Source organism: Lacerta agilis, chromosome 3, assembly GCF_009819535.1.
Source record: "Lacerta agilis isolate rLacAgi1 chromosome 3, rLacAgi1.pri, whole genome shotgun sequence".
Classification (NCBI taxonomy): domain Eukaryota; kingdom Metazoa; phylum Chordata; class Lepidosauria; order Squamata; family Lacertidae; genus Lacerta; species Lacerta agilis.
In genome coordinates, this window is record NC_046314.1 from 40798875 (window position 1) to 40819554 (window position 20680).

The 20680-nt window shown below is 42.0% G+C and overlaps 1 protein-coding gene across 11 annotated transcripts in view; it reads left to right on the forward strand.

Annotated features, from left to right (window-relative positions):
• LOC117043588 (ankyrin repeat domain-containing protein 6-like) overlaps positions 1-20680 on the forward strand; it is a 64728-nt gene that overhangs the window by 19147 nt on the left and 24901 nt on the right. For 10 of the 11 annotated variants that reach the window (XM_033143422.1, XM_033143416.1, XM_033143421.1 and 7 more), the window contains exon 2: positions 13432-13696. In XM_033143422.1, coding sequence (XP_032999313.1) covers positions 13577-13696 — 120 coding nt within the window. In that variant the 5' untranslated portion in view covers positions 13432-13576. Of the gene's footprint in view, positions 1-13149; positions 13298-13431; positions 13697-20680 lie in introns of those variants that run through there. The other variant, XM_033143419.1, reaches the window with a different exon arrangement.

Consider the following 20680-nt stretch of genomic DNA (forward strand, 5'->3'; position numbering starts at 1 on the left):
GTTGGGGAAAACTACTCCATTCAGTCATAACATCTTTCTCACAAGAGAGTTCTTACTGGATCAGCATCTTTCAGCCACTTTGAAAATTCCTACTTTGACTTCTGAAATATGTCCCTTCCCGCATCTTTAACTGGTGACTGCTTTGGATATAAGCAAAATCGCCAAATATGATATATGCTCATTGCATCTTTATAATGTGGATAGAGAAATGACTACATTCTGCCATATTCAGTGCTTATATGGATATTGGAAATAGGTTAAAGCCTTTCTTCATCTATATATAATTGTTCAAGGAAGCCAGATGGTTAAGGATTAATTTATAATATACTTTTGACTTTTTTTAAGGAAGGAGAGGTAATTGTTTCTCCCAGGGATTAAAATACATTTCATTTATAGTCTGATCTTTAACCATTTGAAAAGTGAAACGTGAACAGCAGTCCACCAACTGTTTTCTCTCAAGCAAACTGCAGCTCTGTTTATATACAGTATATGGGATTGCTCAATAATTATACCACACAAGTAATTTGTGACTGTTGTCCATCATGTCATTTCATTGCTCCATAGATTCAGGACTCAGGAGATACCATGCTGTTGTTGTTTACTGTTGTTGACTTAATGTACAAGCTGATACAAGATGTTGTTTTCTTCACTGGTCTGCAGCGATAAAGCTGTCCAGATTGCCTATTACATAGATTAATTTAAGTCTGCCAGTGGATGTTAAGTATGGTCTTTGTTTCCTCCGGGTGCTAGTTTGCACGGGGTAAAAAAATAAATAAAATAGGGACTAGAAAAAGAATCCTCTATGTTAAGAGGCGCTATACATTTAAAAAGTGATGCTGGAGACACACACATAGGAGAGCTGCTGCTTTTGTGCCCTAATTGGAAGCTTCCCAGAGGCACCTGGTTGGTCATTGTCAGAAGGAGAAGATTGATTAGATCAGGAATAGGAACCTGTGGCCTTCCAGATGTTTTAGACTCCTGTCAGTCCCAGCCAGCATGACCAATGGTCAGGGATTATGAGAACTGCAATCCAATAACACCTGGAGGGCCACAGGTTCACCATCTCTGCACTTGATTGACTTTGACTCTGCTTTGTTCTAGCAAGGCTTTTCTTACATTCCTATCTACTATGTTCCTGTAACAGCCCACTTGAGACTAGGACGCTCCTTACCCTTATCTTACCTTAATGCTGAGTGCTTATGATCACATGGACAGTTTTCTTGCCAGTGATGGATATTCCTGGAGGTGATGAATCAAGTGGTATGGAATATCTCCCCTGCATTCTAGAGAATTCTCTGGATACTATGCAGGTGAAATAAAGTTAGAATTGGTCCTAAAACAAACTGTTTTGGAATTTTGAGATTAACACCCGCACCATACATTAAGAATATTCTTATACCACTTCAACAATCACTGCTCCTGCCAAAGAATCCTGGGAAATATAGTTTGTTGAGGGTGCTGGCCTCACAGACTTCTGATTCTCAGCACCCTTCAACACACTGTTGTTCCCAGATTCATCCATGACAGTTAAAGTGGCACAAGAGCTCTTTAAATGCATGGTGTGAATATGTCCCAATTAAGTTGGAACCGTAAGAAATTGAGAGAGATTAAGTTTCAGTTCAGGGGTATCTTACCCAGCTTCTGCCATGATTTATTTGTTGTCTGAGGGTTTAACCAAATGTGAGATGGAAACTGCATTTATTGATAAAACCAAAGGAAACCTTTAGCAAGACCGACAACAGTTGCGACTGCATGATTAGAGTTTGGCTGCAGTCCTGAATCTTCTGAAGCTGTTGATCCAATTCAGTAGATTTAATAAGTTTGTGTGTAGGATTGTCACCACCTGTCTGTCCTTGCACTGACTGTGCTTTCCATTTTTAACACTATCTTTAACTGCTTTGCCAGTAGGCAGTTCATTTCCTGCCGCAACCTGACCTGTTAAGTTTTGTACGAAGGGCACACTGACGTTTGGTCAGCGTTTCTCTCATGATAAATCCTGTTTGCTTGGCTGTGAGCATATGTATTCATTTGTACTTGGCATGTGGTTGTCTTTGCCACTTTAATTTTTGCAGCAGATGTTAATACAGGACTGTTATTATTGAATGTATGCAAGGTTTGCTGATGCGCTGTATTCTTTTTCCTGCAAATCCCCCTGCTCAGTTTCTCCCACCACCTCTTTTTGCAGGTGGCAGGAGAGAGACACTCCCTGCTCTCTAACTTTTTATTCAAAACATCCGGTGCATCCAGCAACCCCAAGAAGAAGTTTTTGAATAAAGGTTGGGGGGAAAAGGGAAGAGTCTTATTTCTTTCGGGCTGCGTTAGGATCACCATTGACAATCTTTGTTTGAAAGCTTTGAGGCACATTGTCAGGATGTGGTAGTTTTTGCCCACTGTGAGTGAGAGATTTTGCCCATTGTGAAGAGAGATTTGACAACAGGGCTGAGGGACCAACTCTCATTTTGCTCCTCTCCTCCCAAAACTGTTTACGTTCAAGTTTGTCTTCATATAATAACTGCTATAAAATGTTTCAGAACTTGTGGCTGCCCATAGACCGAGTTTCTTCTCAACTTCCTATCTCTTTTTTAATGGTTTTGCAGTGCTTTTTAGGTAGTAAGCCTATGAACAGGGACTGCCTTGTTTTTAATCTGTGTACAGTGCTTAGTGAATGGTAGAATCATAGAATTGTAGGCTAGTCCAACCCCTTGCAATGCAGGAATCTGCAATGCATCTCACCTCTGCTTAAGAACCACCAATGAGGGAGACTCCACAACCTCCTGAGGGAGCCCATTCCAATGCTGAACAGCCCTTAAGGTCAGAAAGATCTTCCTGATGTTTATTCGGACACTCCTTTCTTGTAACTTGAAGCCATTGGTTCGAGTCCTACTCTGCAGAGCAGGAGAAAACAAACTTGCTCCATGTGACAGCCCTTCAGATATTTGAAGATGGCCATCATATCTCCTCTCAGTCTCCCCTTTTCCAGGCTAAACATACCCAGCTCCTTCAACCGTTCCTCATAAGGCTTGGTTTTTATAAATTATTACTGTGATTAGGATGATGATAATCCATGCCCTAGTTTAATCATCAAAAGATAGTTATTTCCTTCTGTTATAAAAAAAGATCAAATGCCTCCTATGACATGGATAGCTAAAGCAGAATGCTCTGTTTATATATCAGGCGGATTTGAGGCTTAATTGTTCTTTGTGGGATTAACTTTTTTTCTTTTTATTGGAAACATTATGCATTTATTTAAGGATTCTTAAAGTCCTAACCTCATAAGCACCTAAGCTTTAATTTTGCATGTGAGAAGAAAATTCTGACCCTAATAAAGCAGAGTACAGAAACCACTCAATATCTCCTTATCTTTGAACTACCAGAGCTTTTTTAAACATTTCCCTTAAATCTTCAAAAGGAGCTTATATCAAAAGGGACATATTTGAATAGCTAAGCTCCGCCTAGCGAAATGCCTTGGGTTTCATGCCTTTATTCTTCTCTCTTTCCCCCTTCTTTTTCATGTGTCTGTATTTCTCATTAATACTTAAAACACTGCAGGAAGTTAATAACTGTATAGTGTGTGATAGAACATTTAATTTTAAACACATGGTATTCTTGAACTTGTTCATCCCAGATCCAGATCCCAGAGCCAGTGTGGTGTAGTGATTAAGAGCGGTAGTCTCATAATCTGGGGAACTGGGTTCGCGTCTCCGCTCCTCCACATGCAGCTGCTGGGTTACCTTGGGCTAGTCACACTTCTTTGAAGTCTCTCAGCCCCACTCACCTCACAGAGTGTTTGTTGTAGGGGAGGAAGGGAAAGGAGAATGTTAGCCACTTTGAGACTCCTTAGGGTAGTGATAAAGCGGGATATCAAATCCAAACTCTTCATATTTCATGCAAGTAAATATCCTTATGCAATCAATTAACAAGCTTAGGTGTATCTCATGGACTCATAGAATTGTAAAGTTGGAAGGGACCCCGAGGGTCATCAGCCCCCCCCCCCCCCGCAATGCAGGAATCTCAACATGTGGTCAGACATCCAATTGGAGACCATACCAGATCCTGCTTAGCTTTGCATTTGTGAAATTATGGTTAAATAATTGTTGCACTAAAGTTTACTGAGTAAACAGAAGCTGGTTTACCTTTGTCTGTAATGTGCAAATTGAAAACGGAACATGATTTAAATCCACAAACATACAATCAATTTCAATAATTTTAGACTGCAGTTGTATACTACGTGTATACCTTGGAGTCAGCCTGATTTTATACAGTAGGGTTTACTGTTGAGTAAACATGTAGACTTCCGCTATTAGTTTATTTGAATATTACACACTTCTATTTCAAAAGTGGGTAATCTTTACTGTAGACCAAGATGCATGCCAGTAAGTTGCTGTTCTATATTTGTATTTGCACAATTACTAATCTAGGTATATACATTAATGCCACCTAAAACTTTGCAGTGGAGAATACGCAGTGTGGTACAAAGGGCTTCAGGGTAAAAAAATATTTTGTGGAGATGGGTACATATCAGATATCACTGTATTTGAAAAGCCTAGTAGGCCTACAGGCCATATCAATGGTGCACATTGTTATTGGCAAAAGGCATGAATTAGGCCTACAGATCTCCACAGCTAAGGCAGAAAGGGTGAACTTGCTTGGGTTGACAAAGACAAGTTTCTTCTTCTTGTATTGACCCTTTCTTTCCCTGGGGAAAAAAAACCAATCTGTTCATCCCCCTCTTATGCTAAGTAGTCTGCCAGTAGGGTTGGCAGGGGTCCAATGCCAAAGTCTGACTGGTGTCAAGCACCTGCTTCACTTCGTTTCCTCATTTGCGTAGAAGCGGGGAAATCACCCTAATAAGCAGAGATGCATATATTAAGAAATGAGAACACAGAAAGACTGGAAGGGTCAGAACAAAAAATAAACTGTCAGGGAACCCAGGGCCATCAGGGGGTTTGTTAGGCCCTATCTTGTCTGTGTCTGCCTAAAATCCTATTCATGAGCAGCCACCCATTCAAAATGTGGATATGAAACTAGAAATTTAGAACTCCATCCACCAGAAACGGAGGGTGATTCAGGAATATGGCTTTGCTTCAGCTGCCATGAAAATAGAGGTTATATTGTGCAGGCACTTTTCATCCTTGCCTTGATTGTTAACTGTAATATATGGAGACGAAAGGTAATGTGCTGTAAGGGTGTGGGGAAAAAGGCAGAGGGATTTCTTAATCTGGTTGATGTAGGAAGTGGGTGTCTATAAGGCTTTTCAAATCAAATCAAACTTTATTCACGTAGCCAACAGGCCATTGCGGTCTATAAGGCTTGTTGGAAGCCGAGCTTCTAAACAAGGCTTCCTCAACCTCTGCCCTCCAGGTGTTTTTGGCCTACAACTCCCATGATCCCTAGCTAGCAGGACCAGTGGTCAGGGACGATGGGAATTGTAGTCTCAAAACATCTGGAGGCCTGAGGTTGAGGAAGCCTGTTCTAAACAATAAAGAACAGGCTCCTGACCGACAAAGTTGTCATATTTAGGGAATTTATGACTTCATCTTTTATAGGCTACCTGGGCTGAAATACTGTTTCCTGAGGAGGAGTTCTGGCTATGAGGGCCCCTTGTTCTTCTGATGCTTCACTAAACTAGTACTTGCTGGGAAGGAGGCTGCCAGAGCATCAGATACTCTTCCTTGATGAGAGAATTGCATGTAGTGGGGTCATCTGCAACCTTTGCAGGGGGGGGGGGGGAAACAACCAACCTGGAATTTACCCCACAAGAAAGACACTGCCTTTATCCATTCAGCATAGTAAACCAAACTATTATTGGTACCATGCAAATGTGCAGGCTCCCAGAAAGGAGCTTGCTTTGTCTCTGGTCCTTTGGGCTGCTGCACCACCCTTGAACTAAGCCAAGGTTTGTCTTAGCATGTAATCCAAACACTGGCCCATGGCTAAGCTCTCTCTTTGCTAACTTATGAGGTACAGTGAAGAACAAACCATGGCTATAGCACATAGTTAGAGAGGAGAAAGCACGAGCCCAGTTTGGGTGGTATCCTAATCCAAACCATAGCATGGCGTTGTAGTCTGTTATTTATTTATTTATTTATTTCATAAAATCTATTTACTGCTTGATTGTAGAAAAAACCCTTAAAATTATTGATTATGATTTGGTGTTTAATAAGTTTGAGTTGAGGAGGAGATGGGAGGAGGGAGAGAAAAGAGGCAGAAAGAAATACATGCTGAAAATGTGTCTGGAATAAATGTCTCCTTAAGCATTATTTGAATCTTTTCCTTTTGGACAAAGGAGCAAATATGAAACAAGGCATAAGAGTAAAAAGACCCAGAAGCTCCTCTCTGGGAAACCCACATGTTTGTATGGTCCCAGCAAGTCATAATTTGGCTGGTTGTTTTTGTGTGTGTGAACAACTAGTCTGTGTTTTGTGGCAGCTACAACCTTCCCTGAACTGTGAGCCAGCTACAGGATAAAAAGGAAAATCATTCTCATGCAAAAGAAGTGCCATTAGCAGATTGACTGTTGGCTTGTGTTGGGAAAGCAAACAGATGCAAAACCATACTTTGAAATTTCCTTTTCCATAAATGAATCATGGCATTATGTTTCTTAAGAGTTCTGCCCAGGAATGCAAATTGATTACTAGAGACACTCTGCTCTCCTGTTCCTTTTTCTAACCCTGCTGGAATTCATTCTCTTACGTGCTGCTGGAAGGAACAGAGCCCATGTCCTCTTTTCCTTTGGATCACCCTAGCAAGTAAAGCCCATCAGTTACCCTGATGCTGTAGCAGGTGGTGTTACATCTCTTGGTCTGAAAAAAGTACAGAAGTTGAGATCCCCACCCTCTGTTCCCGCTCCTGCCTTTGACATGGGGGGCTAGCTGTGTGATCCTAGTCTATAAAGTGTAGTTTTCCTTTGTGTATAATACAGATGTGCTTTTAAAAAATCTGCTTCGAAAATAATGAATTCTGTAACAACTGCTGGAGATTAAATTAACTACTTGAGTGTGTTGTGTTTCTATTTTTAAAGAAGCAGAATTCAATTACTCCACTGGTCAGCTGATATTGTATAGCGCGTCATGATGTTCTGTAGAAACAGAGTGTCCTTTTTCAAATGAAACCCTTTTCAGGCTGGCAGCGAAGTTGAAAAATTAGGCCACAAATAGAAAGTTATAAAATGTATTTATGATTTTCTTGGCAGCACTGCTTGCCTTAGATCATAATGATTGATTTTAGCATAACGTTAAGAGCAAAATTCATTAAAAGCACAACTAAGACCGTGTCCTTAATGTTCTCAGTTTTTGTACATATTGACCTTGCATAATTTTCGTGAGTGAAATGGCATTTATCAGATGTGACCAAGTACTGTTTACTGTAAAATAGGTTTGGGGGACATTTTTTCAGCTGGAGGATTCCATTTCCTCATGGGCAACCTTCAGAGGTAGGTGGGGCACACACCAGCGGTGGGTAGGGTCTAAGGCAAAAACTGAGTGGAACCAGAGGCAAAAGCGTGCAGAGCAATGGATTTCATTCTTTTGTACATTCTAGCCATGTAAAAGTTGGCACTTTCTACACACACCCACAACTGCTGATACTCTGTTCAGGCAAAGAAAGAGTCGAAGGACAGATTCCAGCCAGATAAAGGCACCCAGGAAGGGTATGGGACATGGGCATTGTGGGGTGTGGCCTGGGGCCCAAGAACCCTCAAACCTGAGGCTGACCTTGATATAAGAAGAGGCAACATCACCTTGGTCCTGAAGGACCTCCAACCAGGGGCATAGTGAGCCACTTGGCTGCCGGGGGTGGCAGCAAGCCAAGCGGCACCCCCGGGGGCGGGGCGCCGCTCCGTGCGCATGACATCATGACACATGCGCACGGAGCGACGCCTCCGCCCGGGCCAGCGAGGAGGGGCATCACGCTTGTGTCTGGCGTGACACTCTCCTCGCTGGCCCGCCCAGGGAGCCCAGCGGCGAAAAAAGCTGCTGAAAGGGGGAAAGCCCCCTTTCAGCGGCTTTTTTTCGCCCCTGGCTGCAGGCGCCAATTGCGGGGGGTGGGCCCCAAACTGAGTGGCACCCCCCCAGGGCGCTACCCGGGGTGGCATGCCTCCCCGCCCCCTTGCTCCGCCCCTGCCTCCAACCTAGCCTCTTCTTTATTAGATTAATCCTGCCTGGTTCTCCCTGCAGCAGTCCAGGAATTGTGAAGGAACAGAATCCTATGATTAATCCACTCCATCTTTATCATGGTAGAGTGGGCTCAACATATTTAAACATGACATAAAGTGCATATTCATCATTTCTTCCATTTCTGCAACTGATATTGCACACCATAGTTAACCAAAACTGCTTTCCTATTTCCCATGCTGGTACATTTTCATGGTTAACGTTTATGAAGCGTGAATATTGCCAATCAATACAGTATTTCGCATTCCTAGTTCGTTCCTCCAATCCTATAAAGGCTCTTGTAACTCAGCCAAGCTTATGTACCTCCACATGTTTTCCCGCCTTGTTCAGATATCTACCCGATGTCAGCCTTCGATATGTCTGCCAATCCTATGCATTTTCCCATTAGGATTTCATTCACGCCACCCATCTTTTTTTTTGCTGCTGTCCTTTACCTGATGCTCCATTGCTTTCATTTGTGTTCTTGCTACTACCTGAACTTATGCCGAATCTTAAGTAAAGAACATGGTTGGCTCCAGATATGATGGCAAAATCGGATATTGGCTGGGAACATGAGCCTGGCATTCATGCTTTCTACAGAACATACAAACAGGTCGGAAGCAGCAAGAGAGGCCAAATAAACCAAGAGTGAGCTGCTTTTGTCCTTCGGCATTTTATATGAAGCTATCACTTTCACAAGTATCCTTTTTGTCTACCTTTAAATATAAAATCAAAATCAGGGAAACCCAGGGGGAATCTTACTGAAAAGCAAAATCAACCTGAAAAACGAAACTTTCCTAGTATGGTGTCACTTTTTTGTATGGGCAATGGCAGCAGGGAGAAAGGCACAGTACAAGGGCAAACGAGGGCTGAAAAGAAGCGTCACGGGAGATCTGTGGCGTGATCTCCCAGAGTCATTTTTTTTATTAATCAAAAGCAGCTACATGGTCCTCTATTTAGTTGACTTTTCCCATCACAGCAATTTCATGAAAGGGGCGACTTGAAACTTAATGAATTGCTATTATTCGGGGGGGGGGGGAGATGCAATGTGGGTATTGGGTACCAGTGCCCTGCCCACTCTCTGCAGCTAATATGAACTGTGGGAGGGAGGAAAATTCTTATGGGGAAAGAGTTTAACCTTTCCTTCCCCAGAGCCATGCCCCTACTGCGTGCATTCTGGAAGACAAAGAAAAACACATTGGGAGATCTTGTCACAGATTTCTTTGCGTCACATGTAGCTTGGTCCAGTTTGGCCAGCCTGCAGAGTAACAACATGACACAAGTGTGGGTGCACAAGGTTTATCCATCTCCATAACATTTTTGTTTTGTTTTAGAAGGGGCGTTCATGATTCCTCAATGCAGCAGAGCTTCATCCATGATTTCCCCAATTCCCATGTGTGTTCAGTCTAGTCGGCACATACAATCTCTCCTTAAATAAAGTTCAGCTTGGAACTGACTCGTGGTATACATTCAGTGTTGAAAAGGAGGACTAAAACCTGGGCATTGCTAGCCTTATCTCAAAGCCACCCATCCTTGTTGCTTTCGAGATGCCTTTTCCCCTCCTGTTCAACTGTCGATGCGGCAGTGAATGAGTCATTGAGGGATATTCTTGGATTCCATTATCTGGAAGCTGATTACATCATTGCCTCATTGCTGTGGGTCTGAAATACTAATTCTTTTTGTCAGTCAAACTATCCCTTTTGCTTTCTCTCATATCTTCTCATAAGCAGCATTAGGAAGAGTGATTTTCATTGCTAAATCTGTGTCCTCCTAGCTGGCAGGTTATCTTTTTTTGGGGGGTGGGCTTTCTTTTTTTGCCACAGATTTTAGCTTGTTATTTCAAGAGCACTTGTGCATTAAGGAATTTGAACACACACACGGTGTTAAGATCTTCTCATGTCATTTCATATTGATAAAGGTGGGAGTATGGAATAATAATAATAATAATAATAATAATATACCACCCTTTATCAAGAGACCACAGGGTGATTTACAACATAAAACAGAAAATACATACTATAATAATACTATTGTTTGGGGGGGGGGGGTTGTTGGGGTTTTTTGTTGCTGTTTTTGTGTTACATTGTTTTTGGATCTTATGATTAATGCTGAAACTTCAATTTGATTGCCATCTTTTTTGATGTGTTCTATTTATTGCTTATGACTACTTTTGTAATTATGTAAATATTTTCATGTTGTAAGCCCCCTTGAGCCTGGTTTTAACTATGGAAAGGCAGCGTACAGTGATAATGGTGATGGTGAAAGGCCATAGATGGAATTAGCAGCTGAAAGCTGAAGGCCTGGTTGAAGAGGAATGTTTTTGCCTGGCGCCTGAAGATATGTAAGGAAGGTGTCAGGTGAGCCTCCCTGGGGAGAGCATTCCACAAATAGGGAGCCACCACAGAAAAGTCCTGTTCTCGTGTGGCCACCTTCCAGACCTCTCATGGAAGGAGCACACAAGTAAGATGATTATTGCAGGGTCCTGGCTGGTTCATACTGGAAGAGGCGGTCCTTGAGGTATTGTAGTCCTGAGCCACATAAGGCTTTATTGATCAAACCAGCACTTTGAATTGGGGCTGGAAACCAATTGGCAGCAAAGCTTTTATTATTGCTTTACTGCAGCACTAAGCACCTGTTCCCGTTTGAGACTAAATTAGCATCAACAGATGTTAACCAGAGGTTTCAGCATGACTCTTTAGAGGCATCATGATGGCCTCCTGCTTAAAGCAATGACTTCTAGCTAGATAAAATAAAATAAAAATTCCTTCCAGTAGCACCTTAGAGACCAACTAAGTTTGTTATTGGTATGAGCTTTCGTGTGCATGCACACTTCTTCAGGTACACTGGAATCAGATCCAGTGTATCTGAAGAAGTGTGCGTGCACACGAAAGCTCAGACCAATAACAAACTTAGTTGGTCTGTAAGGTGCTACTGGAAGGAATTTTTTAAATTTTGTTTCGAATATGGCAGACCAACACTGCTATCTACCTGTATTCTAGCTAGATTATTTGGAAACTCAGACATAGGACAAGGGTAAAGACTTCATGGTCAAGAGTGAGAGGTTTATCCTTTTGTGATCCATACACTTCTTTGTATTTATTTGAAAGATTAAAGTTAGTTTCTTACCAAGCTATAGGTTAGACAAGATCCTGAGGACACCCCCCCCCCACCGCAAATCCTGAGAACTAGTTTAACCCCTACAGAGCTGCAATTTTTAGCGCCCTTCATTATCAACAGTTCTTGGGATTCAGGGGTGTGTGCACGCTTTAAATGTGCTGTAGTGTGAATGCAGCCTGAGCCCATACAGGATTAACTCTTTTCTTGCTGTTGGAGCATAGTCTCTCTCTTCCCCTTTTCCTTTTAGTATTCTTTTTTTGGGGGTGGGGTAGCAGGTAGCAGAATTCATCTTACTTGAGAAAGATAGAGGCAAGTCTGTTGTTTTGTCAGAAAGGCTAGATGCAAGTAAGGCAAGCCCCCCCCCCCCCATTATATCACTTTTTGTTGCAATGGCTGTGGTGGACAACTATCCAAATACTGAGAGACCTCAAACAGTTTTTAAAGAAAAGCTGTTCTGCTGAGTTAGTATAATCCACAATAAGCAAGATTGAAAGGATGGTAAAGGATCCAGTCAGCAAAAGAGACCAGAAGACAGGACCTCTAAATCACTGTATGGAATGAAAAAGATTCTAGTGATGCCTCAACGAAAATTATTGGTGCGATAATGCGGGGTGAGTTGCGGAAGAGTATAAAGCTTTGCGACATTAGCCATTAGTAAAGTTGGAATACTGAGGAATTCTGTTAAATAAGCTTCCACCTCTCTACAAGTCTTGGGGAGTGTTGCTAGACAGTTTTTCATGTGTTAATGTGTGATGAAAGTTAATTATATATGTTTACAAGACATATTATAGTATATAAATGTCCCGTCTCACTTGTTCCAAGGGATGTTTATGATATATAAGTACCAATGGTCCCCTCTCCTGGTCCGCTGCCTCTGCCACACACTCTTCATGGCCCTGTCAGTCCCTGACGCTGCCTTAAACTGAATCAGACCGTTGTTTCTTCTAGCTCAGTTTTGTCTGCATTTACTGGCAGCAGTTCTCCAGGGTTTCAGGCAGGAGGCTTTCTCAGCCCTATCTGAAGATGCGAGGGATTTGAACCCAGGACCTTCTGCACGAAAAGCAGGTGCTCTACCCCTGAGCTGTGGCATTTCTTTCATAAAGCTTCTTTGTGTTCCCCATGGCAAAATGAGTAACCCATTTTGTCAAGTGTTGTGTGGGCAGATAAGAAAAGTGTGCTAATCTCTTCATTATTTTATCTGCCCTGATAATTAAAACATGGTTATATTTGTAAATAAATTTGCGACAAACAACAACAACCCACCACCACCTCCCTCTCACATGTTTTTAGATATGTTGTTATGTTTTTAGAGTGGCTGGGGAAACCCAACCAGATGGGCGGGGTATTATTGTTATTATTCAACTATCTGACTTTTAGAAGACATCTGGAGGCAGCCCTGTTTAGGGAAGTTTTTAAGGACTGACGTTTTTATTGTGTTTTTAGAGATGTTGTGGGGTGTAAATAATAAAATTATTATTATTATCACAGCAGAATAGCCATAAAACCTGCATATTATTGGGGGATACTTTTGCTCTTTGGCTGCTGTTCCGAAAGAGTATTCTCTGGCAACAGATCCTGAGAGTGCTGTGCTGATTGAGATCACGAACGAGTCAGTTTTACGATATTCTTAACAATCACGAGACTCCTGCTGGAAGACATTTAGACATAGATAATTGATTGATACCTACACACCGGAGGTTGTACTCTGTGAAAGTGAGTACACCAGTAAGGGAGGAGGTGCCGTGTTTCTGTCCATTAATGGAAAGGCTGTGGAGGGAAAGCAGGCTTACAAATGAACATCCTGGAGTGGCAAGAGAAGGCAGGATGGTTACTGAGCAGCGCATCCTCTCCCCTCAGGTTTCGTGCATTCGCAGCGGTGGAGTTAGAAATCTAGTGCCGTTTACGCACTGTAACTACTGATATTCCTGTTAAACAAATGGACGGCAGAAGGATGTTCCGAAAGTATATCTTTCTCAGATCCTCTGTGTTGCATGTAGGAATCCAACCATTCTAGCTTTTCAGTCTTCCAGGTATTGTTTGCCATTCCTTCTGCTGCTTTTCAAATAATTTTTAAAGGAGTAATTGCTGCTGTTTTGTTTTCCATGATGTGACTGAGAGTATGTTTTTGTGTCTCTTCTTCCCCTCTCCCTCCCCCTTTACACAGATGCAGAAGATGGCATAGCAACGGATCCAATCTTCCACCAAACTGGGGTCCCTCTGTGCACTGCAGTTGGACTGATGTGAAGCTTTTGTTTTGGACTGGAGGAGCTTGCCCACAGCTTGTCCTGAAATCCATTCTCTCCTAATTCATGAGCCAGCAGGATGTGGTCGCCGTGCTTTCAGAACGCCTTCTCATAGCTGCATACAAAGGGCAACTGGATAATGTTGTGCAGCTTATCAACAAGGGTGCCAAGGTAGCCGTTACCAAGGTAACAAGAGAAAAACTCCTTACAAATTCATGGAGAACTAACCTCACTCCCAAACCATTCATTCTTTCTGATAAATGTTCTTTGGGCTTTGAAAATCTAATTGTTCGAGGAAGTAGTGCGGACGAAAGTATTTGATTTCCCCACCCCCACCCCAACTTGGGCCAGTTGCATTTAAATAAGACACCATTTAGATGTGAAATAATTTTCCTTCTTTTTCTGCTGCTCTTCCTTCTCCAAGGGGAAGAAGCCTAGAGCATCACCAATGTGCAGAGTTGAACAGTGAATCCACTTCTATATTTTTTCTCAAAAGTGCACACTGCATTTTGCAGCTGCAAAATTAATGGTTGTAGGGGGAGGGAAATCAAAACGAAGTTATCTGGGGCTGCCTGGAAATAACAACACCTCCTCTGCTTTAAAAGGGAGGAGAGCATCCTGTTTGTCTTGGGGAATGTTACTCCAGCTGTAAATAATATATTTTAGGGAAGAGGGCTGTGAGTAAAATTTTCATCCCCTAATGGCTGGGAACATAGTAAATGCTTCTAGTATACTGTGTAATCCTACTGATTTTTTCAGAATTAATGTTTGGAAGGGGCTGGTGAGATACAGGGTTTGAAAACTTTGATCTAGCATTTTTGAATCCAGCTTCCAAATTCCACCAAAATCTTGTTCGAAACGAAACTGTTTTCCAACCATATATTTTTACAAATGGGAAAATGACAAAATATACATTTCTCCTCATGGAAGGAGGGTGGGGGGGTCTTTGTATTTTATGTTGTCCTAGCCTGGAGCCAAGAAGTTGGGAATAGGGTGCTTCTCCTGTGTTGCTTTTATTCCATTCTTCCAGAGGCCAGTGGTTTAAACACACGCTGCTGCTTCAACATGAGTGGGATGAAAGTTGTGGGTCTTTAATGGCAGGTGGGACAAGGATGGCATCAGAGATACTTGAAGGGGGGGTGGTGACCAGGAGGTGGAGGTGGCCTTCCTCAGGTGCGTCCCATATACTAAAAATGTATATGGGAACAGCCAATTTGCACAACATTCCAGGCTTCTTGGCAACTGACCTCGCCTCTCGTACTCCTCCCCTCACTTTCCTAACACATAGGTAGGAGGGAGATTTTTTTCACCTGGGAAGCACCAAGAACTTCAATATGTCTGCTAGTCCTAACATCAGGGCAAGATTCCAATTGCTCTCTAGGGAGGAATGCCCTTCTCCAGGAATGACTGGATTTCAGTCTATGCTACCACCCTATAGACAGTGTGTATTCCTGAACCCTGGAAAAGGTTGTGGGGATGGACCCCCCAGGATGCTGACAGTCTGTGCTCCAGTCTGTAACTCAAAGGTGCCCCAAACAGCTGAGCATCATTCAGAGAGGGCTATTCATCTGGAACTACTAGCCTATCCAACATAGGTAGCTGGGCAGTGTGTCCTTAGAAGAATGGACCGTGCATTTGCCAGTTCCACATAAATAGCAAGGAAGACAAATGCTCTTGTCAGATCTTTGAGGAGGCCTCTACACTCCTAGAATGGTTGGAGTTTTGTGCAATTCCCGTTGAGAGTTGATTGTGATGGTTCTTGTAGGCGCAAGCCAAATTGAACAGAAAAATGTCATGAGCATGCAGAAAGAGCCTCATGGGTGAGACTGAAGCATGCAGTTAGTTTTCCCTTTGAAATAGATGGGATATTGTAATGCTTAACTTGGAGTGAGTTATGAATGAATTTTAGACTTGCTTCAGAAGTAGCATAATTTTAGAAAGCTTTGAGCTATACATTTGGTAGCTACATAGGTGTAGTGCAGTCATTCTCCCAATTCCCATTTGGGACAGGGTTTCACCTGTCTTTATAGGAACACCCAAAAGAAAATTACAGACACATCTTCTACTGTTGTTGCATCTGCACTTGCTTATAGCAGGGATATACATGTACATTACCTTAGCATTGGAATGTGAGGTCCCACTCCTGCAGCAGTTCTGCACTTCTAAACAGGGAGGATATCAATGCGGTATGGAAGAATCTCTTTCAGTGGAATGGGGTTAGGATCAATATAAAGCACTGTATGCAAGCCCTAAAAATCTGTGCTAGGCACAAGTGTAGCTCAGTTCAGTTCTAATGTCTTTCGCTAACTGAACCACTCTTTTATATTCATCCATTTGGGTAGGAGTTCAGTCCCTTTGCAGTAAGCCTAAGCTACATTTCTTCTTCCCCAGTAATATTTCCTTCTTTAGTTCTTCAGTTCCAGAATAGACCCTATCAACCTATTCTCCCAGAAGATTTGAAGCATCATCTGACATGTTGTTATCTTGGAAGCTTGCAGGTAGAAAAAATGTTTTGAGATTATTTCCCTGACAGGCTGCTAATGTTCATTTTCAACGCACACTAATTTTAAGGGCTGGAGACAGCTCAGAGTTCAGACATTACAGGGTCCAATCTTAATGGGTAAGATAAATCCTGTAAAAGAAATTTCTCCCATTTGAACCAACGAATATTATTACAGTGTATTGCAGTGCCAGAAAGTGCCCATTTTTTGTGTCACTGGTGGCTCAGTGCAGGAAGGTAGAGGGAGGAGTGGGCAAATGGGAGGGACTCTGAGGGTGGAGTCAGCAAATGCACCTCTGTTCCCCTCTTCACTTTGAGCCCTCACACATTATTTCTGACCATCTGTAGAGGGTGAATGTTCGTGAGGGCATATGACTTCCAATATTTGAACAGATTTTAGAATAAACTCCTTATCTTCTTAAGAGCCAGTGTGGTGTAGTGGCTAAGAGCGGTAGACTCGTAATCTGGTGAACGGAGTTCGCGTCTCCGCTCCTCCACATGCAGCTGTTGGGTGACCTTGGGCTAGTCACACTTCTTTGAAGTCTCTCAGCCCCACTCACCTCACAGAGTGTTTGTTGTGGGGGAGGAAGGGAAAGGAGAATGTTAGCCACTTTGAGACTCCTTAGGGTAGTGAAAAGTGGGATATCAAATCCAAACTCCTCCTCTTCTTTTTTAAAGCACACTGGCTAAAGATAACAAATATAAACCCCTGAGGAAACAGTGGAACAGTTATGGAAGTATTCAAATCATGCTGAATTCAGGCTAGTACAAACAGAACTCTTTAAACGGAAAGGAAGAAAACAGCATTTTTGATTTCTTGTTTACTTGAAGCAGCAACACATGAATTAACGTGGTCTTTCATGGTCTAATAATATAGTTGTCTCAGCTTGCTGGAATTGAAAGAGCTTTCTGTTTTCCTTTTTCTTGACTGAAGGCCAATATAGCTGGGCAAGTTCTGTTTAATAAAAAGACAATTCAAGTATACAAAGCCCAGTAACTATTTTTTTTAAAAAATGTGTGCAAGTTCAGACATTTACCTAAACTTGCTCTTAACACTGTTGTTGTTGTTGTTGTTGGAACTACCGGTATTCCTGAATTAGGGCCAGTCTACACATTGCAGTGGTCATATAGTGTCAGCTTACTAGCCTTTTTGTGGTGGCTATTCCATGCATTACTGTAAGTGCATTACACTTAGAAAGGCTCAGCATGTACTGCAGAGCTTTCCAAATTGTGTTGGGCGAAGGCTCCCTGCGCTCCTCCCAGGGCTGGAAAGGGGTTAGTTTAACCTCCAGTTTGCTTGCAAAACTGAATTTCTGTGTCATGTAATGATGCATGTCTAAAAAGTGGGTAACCAACGTGAAAAGTTTGGAAAGCTCTGATGTACTCATCAGTATTAGAAAACATTCCTTATTTCTTCAGCCCTGTTGATACATGCTGCTACTTCATCACATAGGTTGTTTCCATGCCATTGTTTAGGGGTGATTGTTTGAGTGGAGATGCTCCAGCCTCCATGTCTTGAAGGAACAGGACATATTTATAGAGACAGAGGTAGAAATAACTAAACTGAAATAAGAGAAACACAGGACTGACCTCTGTATCTCAGAAGCTCTCTGTAATGCATCCTTAACGGGCCACCAGGCACCGCCACCATGCTCTTTTAAGACACAAGGAGGAAATGTTTTCCACAAATGTGTTAAGATGTAATATGCATGTTTCAGCAAAGTGTTGTCTGGAGATTGGAAGTGTGTGCTTTGGCAGAGACATGGAGGAGAAGTAAATGCCATGGAAAAGAAGTTAGAAAAGGACATGCAGAAGTGGTGGATACGGTGGTGTTATACAGCCGCAGGATAAAGGATGTTGCATTTATCAAATCAATTGTGTGTACTTGGTCATATAATTTGTGTGCGTGCAATGGCTCTTAGGGTGAATTAACAGAGATAATGGTAAGAAGTAATTCTTCACATTTTTGTATAGATGTACACACACCATGCGCACCCAGTGTGTTGTGTGTGTGCAATAGCATTTGTAAAAATGTATTTGTGTGTGTGTGCGGGTGCAGATGTGTGTGTGGGGGGGGAGTTCCCACCTTACTGAAAAATTAATTACCATCCCAATATGTGGAAATTTACCCTGAGGCAAAGGATCTTCAGCCTCTTTGCCATGTTATACATATGACACAACACCAAGTAAGCAAAAGCAAAACCATACAGCATTCCTAGAATGTGTATGAACTTGCTTGGCTTTAGACCTTTCAAGGAAGTATCAAATTTTTCCATTTATGTCAATTATTCTTTTTTCTTTCTTTCTTTTGTTTCTACCTGTTATGTCCACCACTTTCATTCCATCTGCCTGCCATAAACAATTTTCTTTTTCTTAAAGTGTGTCTGTCACCTAGATAAGACCTCTCTATCTGGTCCCTTGGCTAGTGGTAGAGTATAAATCTCTTTCTATGCCCTACAGGCAGACAACACCATGTTGTTTACTTCCTTTTCTCCGACAGCCTCACCTCCTTATTACAGATTGCTGCTTGTGTGCCACCTCACACCTACCCACCCAGCAAACTTCAGAATTCACATTTCCACTATCCATTTGGAAGGGTTTATTTAAAAAAACATATTTTTTTTTTGAAAAGTACCTTCTGGCACAGGTCTTTCTTCCCTAAATCCTAAGGGCTCATCCACACTTCCTGCATGTCCCGTGCTTAGAACACAATGATCTGAGTGATTTCCTGCTTGTCCTGCTGCTTTCCCCTGGGGAAACACTCTCTTTATCACTGAATTGGAGCAAAGTGGAAAACCCAATTGACATTTGCTCTGATTCAGTGGTAAAGTGTTGGATTTCCCAGGGGAAAGCTGTGGGACAAGTGGAAAGCAGGATCGAGCCCTAACATTTTCAATTTTCAGATTGTGCTTGTGAAAATTCAATGTCAGACAGGAATATTTGTGATGCATCAGAATCCAGCAAAACAGAGTTTTGTTAGTTGGGTTGGAAGTAAGCTTCGAAGTATAAACCATGTTCACTTGCCATGTGCTGACTTGTTGCCAAATGTTAGTGCTGTGCTAGCTCTGGTAACACAAGTCTCCCAAAATCAAGTGTGGAACTGGAAGCACTATTGGGGAATTACTATTACTGACTATGATGTACAGGTACTCTGGCATGGCAAGTTCATATGGTTATAGAAAACCCTGCTGCTTCCACTGTTTGTGGACCCACAGCATATGAAGGAAGGGTTGCCACATGCCCTCTTTTTCCAGGACATGTCCTCTTTTCCATGGGTATGTAAAATGAGAGTCGTCATAACAATCCATAGTTAAAAGTAGAAGTCAGCAAATGTGTCCTTTTTCGTTTGCCCTAATAGGGTGAAACATTGCCGACACTAACTACAGGGCTAAACTTGTTTGAATTCATATTTATGATCTACGTTTTGCATCTCTGAATCATTTATCAATTCAGGTTCTGTGGTGTGTGTGTGTGTGTGTGTGTGTGTGTGAGAGAGAGAGAGAGAGAGAGAGAAATTGCCAAGAGATTCTTTGAACCATCTTACTATGTAGTCAGCTGAAAGTAGTGTCAAGTTCTGGATATTATTCTCCAGGGAAGAATAAAAGGAAATGTACTCCTAAGGTTTCAACCAGCTGTTGCCTTTAATGATAGCCTTTGAAAAGGCCCTGTTTGAATCAGATCAGACTTGTATAAGTGGCTATCAAAGCTACAGCTTTCTGTTTGTGGAATTTAAGAACTGTTAATAGATTCACACATTGCCTGAGACTTTTTGAAATGGGGGGTGGGTGGGTGGGTTGTGCTGCAGAACCAAGTAAATTAGTGTGAGTTATAATAAAAAGTTTTGGAGAAATAAACCAAAATGCACAGGAATAAAGCTGTTTGAGAGCATATTGGAAGAATGTTCTGTTTTATAGGGCAGGAGTCATGTAAGCCGTGTAATTAAATTGAAATAGTCCAAATATAGAAGATCACAGTGGGATTAAAATGGCATTCTGTTACAAACTTGATCAAATGCCTTCCAAAAGAAATGTTTAGCTAGGTAAGAGAGGTTGCCAGTAAAAAGACCCACCTTGGTATCCTTACTAGACCAAGTCATCTGAAACAGGGTCCTGGAGGAAGAAGACTCCCATTGGACAAGGCATTCTTTTGACTAAATGACACACTTGCATTTTTCAAGAGCATCGTGTTACTCTTTAACTCCAGGACTCTTTCCATTACTATCTGATAGGGGAAGAGTGGATGGATAAATAGATTGTGATGATCTGTTAATTTCAAGCATTGGTTCCATTCACCATCTTCTGACAGAGCTGAGGATTCTGGACATCTGTTTTGCTCATAGGTGTGTCTTCATATGATGATCTCTAGAATGGCAATCAAACCTTAGGACTGATTTGTTTTGCTTTTTTCCTTTAAATATATCCCAAAGCTGCAGTTAGATCAGCCACGGACAGTAAAAAACAGACAAGCAGAAAATGAGAACAAAACGCTGCTGTGGGCTGACCACTATTATGATCTCACTATGCTGGCAGCCTTTATACCAGTACAGTACTATGTAATGTAACAATCGTATGCACTCCCAGCAGCAAAGTAAAAAGCAAAACAGTGCTTGTAGAGGCAAGAGATAACATAATACACAGCCAGCCACTCCCACAAGTATTTCTGGCAACTCC